Below are 9,030 nucleotides of genomic sequence, written 5' to 3'. Positions count from 1 at the left end.
CATATATATATATATATATATATATATATATATAAAATATAAAAAATATTTATAATATATATATTCCTTAAGTCACCGGCCATATCTATTAGTGCATATATGTATTAGTGCTGTCAAAATTAGCATGTTAACACATGCAATTAATTTTTTCAGCACTAATATGTATATATACATACAGGGCCTAAAACTAACTTCTCACCAGACCTGCCAATGGCCGGTGACTTAAGGAAATTTACCGGCCATAAATATTTTTTACCAGCCACGGAAAAAACAGACAGTTATGACACCAAAATTTTTGATAATAGCAAAAAAAAAATCACAATCCTTGATTCCAGTTTCGATAGCTGCTAAAACTACTAGCTTACCCAATATAAATTTAATAGTCTACATTTTTAAAGACTAGTAAATAGTCAGTTGTAAAATAAGAACAAATCAAATTACAAGCCATAGCACAAAATAGCCTACTATATACAACAAAGATACAAATGGAAACGGTGCATTTCAGGCAGGTCTAACAGTGATTTTCATGTAGCCTACAGAAATTTAAAGGGGTCCTCTTATGCTCTTTTACAAAGTCTTGATTTTGTTTTGGGGGTGTACTAGAACAGGCTCTCATACTAGTTTGTTCGAAAAACACATTATTTTTCACATATTTTACATTAATACAACAGTTTTAAAAACCACTGCATTTCAGAGGCATGTTCTTAAATGTGACTCATATATAACAAATACTTACATGCATGCACAGTTTTAAGGCAGTTTTAAGGCAGTTTTTTGGCAACTTCATGACTTAACTGACGACATAACTACGACATTGCATGCTCATAGTTTCTTTTGCGCTTTAATATAATACAGCACGCACCGCCGTATTTGTGTGTGCAATTGAAGAGCGCTACGAGCACAGTATAACGGCTGACAGGACAGGAAAATTTACTGACATATGGCCTGACAACATCTCATCTGACCGCGGTTCACTGTTGTTCTACTGAAGCTTCCTTGTCATCTGTACCTTTTCCGTGCTCGTTTGACTAGTGCCTCGTGTTGAGGCGAAGTTGGAGTACACGTCTGAAAGTCTCCCATTTGATGTGGTCGTAAAAACAATCTGCGTCTAAATAAACGCAATTATTGCCAAGAAAAAAGAGACAGAAGCAGCAGTTGTGAGTGGGGTGGCCAACCCTAGCTCCGCCCATGAGGTAAATATTTTTAACGCCATTAAACTGAAAAAATTAATTGCATGTGTTAACATGCATACTAGGTTGTTCGAAAAACACATGATTTTTCACATATTTTACATTAATACAACACCTCTCTCCCCAGTCTGGCATGAACGGCTCGAATAGTTCCTGTATCAAATGAAAGCCCACCTTCTGAAATACGAAATGTGCTGTGAATGGTTAGCTGGGCCAATGTGTGTTGTGATTGTGTTGCGATTTAAACCCGGATGATTGTAACCACTCTAAGTTCGTCTGCCTTGGGAAAGCTAGCGTGTCTCCGACATAGTGATAACACTCGTTGCCTTCTCTAGTGCAGCTCAACCAGGTCTCATCCCATTCGTCGATATTTGTGATATCACAAATCCCGGAAAATATGCGTTGTAGTCCAAATGAGTCGTTCGTTGTAGTTTTTGAAAAGTGATTTATGTTAAATAAAATATCTCCTTTTGAAGTGGACTTTGAACTTTGCAGATCTTTTTTATGCTTAAACAGCAGCATTACAGACTAACTAAATTGAAAAAGTGAAAAAGCATAATTCATTAATTCAATAAAGGCATTAATAAATTATGCTAATCAAATAACACTATAGTCTTTATATCTTTTTTTAAAGTTCAAGAGCAGTGAGTGATTGTTTTTTTCTTTGTCCTATTTTCTTTTATCAACATTAAAAACGCAGACAATAGCAGGATTATTGGAATTCTGTGTCTATCATTTTAACACCGTGTCTACGCCGCAGCAGCTTAAAGTTGTCAACACTGGATGTGACAAAGCGGCCGTTGCAAAGTGCTTGGACTATTTCAGAAATAGAACGGAGAATCCGTTTACTTTCGGGGATTTGTTGTGTCGCGTCACGCTGCGCCGCGCCGCCTTCTGTGTAGACAGTATCATGGATTATAACGGGTTCTATCGTCTTTTGACACATTACCGCGTGCAGTTTGTGTCCGGTTTCTCAGCTGTTTATGTTCACTTAAGAACCAACTACTTTACTAGGATACTTACCGAGACAGGCATTTTTGACATAATTTTGTGTAAATTTGTACATTCAAGCACAGGAGCTCAAGACGTGGCTTTCAGGCTGGGGCTTTGGATGTTTAAACTTCCCACACAGCGCGGGAGTAACGTGTGTCCTTTCGTGTGTTCTAGCTCTTGAATATTTACATTGCAAAGGCTTAAAACTTTTGTGATGAAGCAGCACTGATACATACATATATATACATACATGCATACATATATATATACTGTATATAAATTATAAAAATATATATTATGTTGTGGAAATATCGGATTCATTTCCTCAATATTTATAATTTAAGTCATTTTAATTAATATTGTTAATTTATTGTAAATTTTGGCCTTGTCTTTGTATTGTACACAAAATCAAAGAATTTTTTTTTTTCAGTAGCTTCATTGACGAGATTAACATGGAGTTAAAATGGCACTATAACCAATTTTACCTGATAGTTCATGTCTAGTACTGAATCGTTCTGTCCTCTCCACTGCCGTCACTCTCCGTGCTACACAAATCATACACAACTGCAGATCTGATAGACAGGAAGAGAAAAAACACTCTTTTCTAATTCACAAGCAGCTCAATAAGACAAAGTATATAGACCTCAATCTGTATAAAAGTACTGAAATAATAAACCATAAATTTACTACTGACCTTCCCCTTCCTCCATCATTGCTTTAGGTTGCGTGAGAGCGAAACATTGCATGGTCTCGTAGCGAGGCCCACCGGCGCCTTCTTCACCTCCAGGACCGCCATGGCCAAACTTCACCAGCATGCGACAGTTAAATGTGTGACTCTTCTGACGGGAGGCGTCACCGCCCCATGACACACTGTTGGGACCTTAACATACATACAAAAATGTTATGCATGATGCTCAAGTCACATCATGAACTTACTGCCGTGATTTCATGATTTATACCTATATGCTTAATTTTTTCATGAACAACATGAGCAACATTCACTTAAAAGATATACATTGACATATATATACCATTGTTTTTGGGCAGGTTTTTATGCAGTTCTTCTCTGTCTTCCTCGTGCAGTATGTTATAGACGCTGGTGTTGATCAGCTCCTCCTGTTTATACTGCAGGTACTGAGTCACATTATCTGACACAAACACAATGCTGCCTTCACGACTCACCACAAACAAAAACCCATCCAAAGCCTGACAGAGAGAGAGAGAGAGAGAGAGAGAGAGATTCAGAATTATTATTAGAAAACACTTTAACTCACAATTGGATGCTAGTACTAGGATGGCAGTATGAGAAATGAGCTTCTGGTGACCGTTGACCTTTAAGTTTCTAATCTAACCTGGAGCAACAGAGGGCCCAGATGGTCCTTGTCGATGACCCCTTGACCAGTAGAGGACACATCCGCCTTCTGGACATCATCATCGCCACATGAGCTTTTACCTGTGAGTCATGTGAATACAGACCACATATTAGAAACATTTTAGAAAAATATACACAGTTGTAAAGATATACACTAAGGTTCAAAAATTTGGGGTCGGCTTTTGAACAGTAGTGTATATCTTTACAAAAATCGTTTTTGAAAGACATTAACACTTTATACTACAAGGATGCATTAAATCAATCAAAAGTGACAGTAACAACATTTATGCTACAAAAGATTTCCATTTCAAATAAATGCTGATAAATTCAAATGAACTTTCTATCAATCAAAGAATGCTGAAAAACAATGCTTCACGGTTTCCAAGAAAATATTAAGCAGCACAACTGTTTTCAACACTGATAAATCAGCAAATTGGAATGACTTCTGAAGGATCATTGACAATTCACTGAAAATTCAGCTTTGCCATTACAGAAATACATTTTATTTGAAAAATGATTAAAATAGAAAATAGTTTATTAAAATTAGTAAAATAGTTATTTTAAATCGCAATAATATTTCACTATATAATTGCTTTCACTGTATTAAATAAATGCAGCCATGGTGAGCATAAAAGCCTTCTTTCAAAAACACACACATGCACACAAAAAAAATTAATAAATATCACCAACCCCAAAGTTAAGAAAGCTAGTGTTAATGTTTATTTGTCTCACCACAAAAAATCATATCTTATAGAATATTATAGCAAGGGAACAGCAGAAAAATGGGTCTGTTCATTTTGATATGTAGATTTTGTAGGTTTCATTCCTGTAAATCACTATTAACCAATGGAATGTCAAATAAGGAAGAATGAACACCAACGCCTATTCATCGTTTCACTGTGTGAACTCTAGGTTATATAGTCCAAATGAAAAGGCATGTACAGGCCTGTCTCACACAACAAACTTGTGCAGACTACAGTTCTGAATGTATTATATAATTATGAGAACGATTAACACAGTGCTATCATACCTCGAATCTTACAAATATGATAATTAAGTTCATTATTTTACATTTTTCTTTATGAAAACTGATTTACTGATTTTAGACTAAAATTACTAATTAGATAGTTTTACTGCTAGATAATCCACTCATTCAGATTCATTTATATTCACAGATAAAGTCATGTTTTTTTATGTCAAAAACAATATTTTATCATCTAAAACTAGCAAACACAATTACAAATATTCATTCAAATATATTAGGAGGCCAGACTGCAGTAACATATCAATCCACCTGCCACCAGGTGGCAGCGTTTTTATAAAACAGAGGAAACTCATCAGTTTCCACACACTGTGGGTTTAGTCAATATTTTCACAGACTAACATGTAAAAGAGCCATGCGAGCAGACGTGTACCTTGCTCTTTGATCTGTCGTATCTGGCGCACTGTCTCTTTAAGGATGGCACATTTGTCTGGTTTGACATTGAAGCTGTCGATGTCACTAAGGTTGGCTGAAATCAGTTCAGCCAGCTCCTCGATATACTTGCTCTCCTGTTCCCTCCTGCGCTTGTCACATCTGTAGATTTAACACACACACACATGAAATTTTAGGGAGGAAAAACATTCAAAGATTTAAAATACTGCTTGTTTTGTGCACCCTAAAATGTCTCACCCTTGTCCTGGCATGTCACATGTGGAGAGTTTGCGCTTTCGGTCTGAGCACAGTGGCTCAAGTGAGTTCTCACCCACTCCACTCATGTTTAAAACATATCAGCACCTAAGAAACAAATAAAGTTTAGATTAGGGGCAGAAAACCCATCCCAAAGGCATATTATGATCTCAAAATGAAAGGACAACAAAACAAGCACTTCTATTCTGCCACAAGTGCACTACTACAAACAAATAATGAACTAACTTTGGCACGTCTACACAATGCACTAGAAGGCTTCATCTCTTTTTTTAAAAAATGGATTTAGTAAAAAACTTCAAGAGTGTGTTCATGTCTATGGCTTATTTTTAAGTGTTCCCACATACAGCTGAATGCGCGGAATGTTCCAGGCCTCCGCAGCGGTGCTGCGTGTGTGTTTGTTTGTGTGACAGTGTGTCTGAGAAGAGACACCGATTATGATGGAGTGAAACGGGGCCCCAGGGGAAATGGATCAACCCTCAGTGCGTTTTTGTGTGTGCGCATTTCTGTAGCAGGGACTGGGTCAATTATCTCAATCCATGAAGCTGTACGCTGCACAACATATAAATGAAATGTATAAATGATCTAATTAAAAGGCAGACTAATGAATCTGAATTACTCTAATACAGAATTAAGGACAAAGTGATCACAAAACACTCCCCCTAAAATGCATGTCAAAAACACTGTGATATGTCCTTCCTCCACACGTCTAATTATGACACACAATCACACTATTTCTTCCTACTTTTACCGTCATTGCTCCACCCACTTCACCAACGACAACACTTCCTCCTCTTTAGTGATACTTCTTACTTCTCTGCCTCTCTATGATCATGTTCTTTTTTTTTTCGTTATTAGAACTGCCCTTTCCAATATGTCTGTCTTCCTTTCAAGTTATGTATGCAAAGACATGGAGTGGGCCGAAATATTAATCACACACAAGCCACACTTGTATGAATGTCATTGTATTAGATACAAAATATCAAACCAAGTGGCATTTATTTGAAAGGTGAAGTATGATTTCTGTGCCACTGGTAGGGCTGGGTAAAATATTGATTTTAAAATTGCATCTTTTGAACTTTCCTGATATTGACTCCAAGATCCTACAGTCCGATTCCTGAAATGAATGACTCTTATGAGCCGGTTCTTTTTAGTGAATTTTGAAAGAAAAAAAAAACTACTGAAATATTGCCCATAACCGGTGTAGTTCAATTCCCAGAATGAATGACTCTCATGAGCCAGTTCTTTTTAGGAAATCAAAAAAAACAAACTGCCCAACCAGTGTAGTCTGATTCTTGAAATGAATGGCTCTTATGAGCGGGATCTTTTCAGTGAATCAAAAAATAAATAAATAAATAATATATATATCGGTGGTGTGCGGTGGTGTTCTGAAATGAGGAGGCAAAGTCCTTTTTTTTTTTTTTTTTTTTTTATAAATCAAATGAAATTCCTGTCCCAGTCACATGTTCTTAGTTAAATAAACATTACTTACACTACCAGAGGAAAAAATCTATTTTATATTTGTATATTAACAATGTATTCAATATTCTGTTTATTAAAGCCAAGTATGAATCGCATCAAGTTAGTGTTTGGCATCGTATTGGCAACGTTTTATTTTTGTACTACGAATTTTTGGGGGAGACAATTTTGAGGAGACACTGCCTCCCTTGCCTACTCGGAAGAAACGCAAATATATATATATATATATAAGGAGCTGGTTCTTTGACTGAATATTTCAAAAAGAAGTCACTGGACAAATTGATGAACTGGAGTGTAGATTTGAACATTTTGAATGTACTTTTAATTGTGATGTATTTATTAAACACTGTGACAATATAGTGTTATTGCTACTTCTGAAGAAAATCTGCATACTCAAAGCCTACAGTGCTTGATTTACCTAAAATATATCTATAGTTAATGCATTAAACTACACCTGTGATTATTCTGCTAGCACATCAGGGTGAACTTGAGGCAAAATTACTTCATACACTCACCTAGAAATCACCTTAAGGTCACATTGATTAAGTAATCACAAAAATGATTCAGAAATGTCAAATTAGTTCAGTATGCATTTGATTTAACATTTCATCATCCAATCGAAGGCACTGAACGTAATACATTTTTAAGTGTGGTTTCAGTGGCCAGATAGTTTTAGAGAGTCACTGTGTATAAATGCACACATGGCTGTCTTTCCGTCTCCATTCTTTTCATTCTCTCTGGCTTCTGCTGCTGTTATCAGTCTCTGTCACTCTGGTCATAGACCCTCTGCTGTATGCGTGCATGTGTGCGAGTGTGTTTGTTTAGAGCCCTGACCTTGCCCTGCGCCTGACCCCTCCCAGAGTTCAGCGGAAATCTCAGAGCACAGACCATCGGCTTGCAGTCTTTTCCCCTTCCCTCGCTGAACACATACATGCAAACTGCCTTTTCCTCTCGCGTAAAGGGATAGTTTACCAAAAAATACTGTCATTTACTAAAACACATACTCAACCCAAAAGACTATTCTACATCTTCGAAATGTTTGTTTTAAAAAAAAATAATTTGTAATATTTGATAAAAAATATTTTCTTTTAATATTCTCTTATCATTTGTGTCCAACCATTACAAGTCTGTGTAATCAACATTTTCAGTTTTAAAGTTCATAAAGACATTGTAAAAGCAATCTATATGAATTGAGCTGTTTAATCCAAATTTTCAAAACTGATACTAGTGGTCGACCGATATTGGTTTTTTGACAGCCGATATAATTGGATATCTTGGAAAGCAGGGTGACCGATGGCCGATATAAAGCCGATATAATTGTATTTATTTTAATTAATATTTAAGAAATTTGAAATAATTTGAAAATGTATTAAATAAATTTGTAAAATAATGTTTTTGAATCATCGCTCCGGCCGGGACACGGCATCAACAGGGGGCGTAACATTTCCGTCTCACGCTTGAGGTATTCTGTCAATCACAACACATTGGATAGCTGGCCAATCACAGCACACCTCGCTTTTTCAGACCGATGAGCTTTGTAAAAATCGACGCGTTTCAAAAAGGCGGGGCATAGAGGAGAAACAATAATGTACAGTATGTGGAAAATAATGTGTTTACTAATAATATAAAAGCAATCGTTATAATACTCTCTGTATACATTTTAATTCCTTTGTTTAAACGTTCTATCTGATTATTAGACAGACTTCTATCCGTATTTAGACAGAACTGTTAAAGACGACGGCGAACAAGAGGGAGAATGTGCTGCCGTTCTCAGCGCTGTCAAAATAAAAGTCCCGACTCGAACGCATCGGCCAATGCCAATATTTGAAAAATGCCAAATATCGGCCAATATATCGGTTTTGTCGATATATCGGTCGACCCCTAATTGATACAATTGCTTAGTTTACAAAAACTTAGTTTAACTTGGGATTTTATTCACATAAACACTGATCAATGCACATAGTGCATCAAATAAAGTTAACAGAAGTGCAAACAAGCTTGCATGACACCACAAGAACCAATGAGGTTTATTCTCATGTGCCAAGCAAGCAAGTACGTTTGAGCTTCTGTTTACCATATCCAAGTCTTCTGGATTACTTTTACGTTGTCTTTATATACTTTCTTAAGCATGAAAATGGTTCAATGGATGGACAAACACTGAACAGATAATATTAAAAAAGCCTTTACCATTTCTGTTCCAAAGTTGAATGAAAGACATACAGGGTTGGAACGACATGAGGGTGAATGATGTCAATTTTTATTTCAGGGTGAACTATCCCTAGTTTGCCCTCCGTTACCTAAAAACTCTC

At 36.3% G+C, this 9,030-nt stretch overlaps 1 protein-coding gene across 1 annotated transcript in view; it reads right to left on the bottom strand.

Annotated features, from left to right (window-relative positions):
• LOC107717960 (nuclear receptor coactivator 3-like) overlaps positions 1–9,030 on the bottom strand; it is a 56,349-nt gene that overhangs the window by 13,901 nt on the left and 33,418 nt on the right. Inside the window, exons 2-7 of the mRNA XM_016524867.1 lie at positions 5,228–5,332; positions 4,971–5,131; positions 3,536–3,636; positions 3,215–3,389; positions 2,878–3,063; positions 2,669–2,755 (exon numbers count right to left, since the gene is read on the bottom strand). Of these exons, the coding sequence (XP_016380353.1) occupies positions 2,669–2,755; positions 2,878–3,063; positions 3,215–3,389; positions 3,536–3,636; positions 4,971–5,131; positions 5,228–5,313 (796 nt within the window). The 5' untranslated portion in view covers positions 5,314–5,332. The remainder of the gene's footprint in view (positions 1–2,668; positions 2,756–2,877; positions 3,064–3,214; positions 3,390–3,535; positions 3,637–4,970; positions 5,132–5,227; positions 5,333–9,030) is intronic.

The sequence above is a fragment of the Sinocyclocheilus rhinocerous genome, unplaced genomic scaffold, assembly GCF_001515625.1.
Source record: "Sinocyclocheilus rhinocerous isolate Xijiao unplaced genomic scaffold, SAMN03320098_v1.1 scaffold994, whole genome shotgun sequence".
Lineage (NCBI taxonomy): Eukaryota > Metazoa > Chordata > Actinopteri > Cypriniformes > Cyprinidae > Sinocyclocheilus > Sinocyclocheilus rhinocerous.
This window is presented reverse-complemented; position numbering and strand designations above follow the sequence as displayed.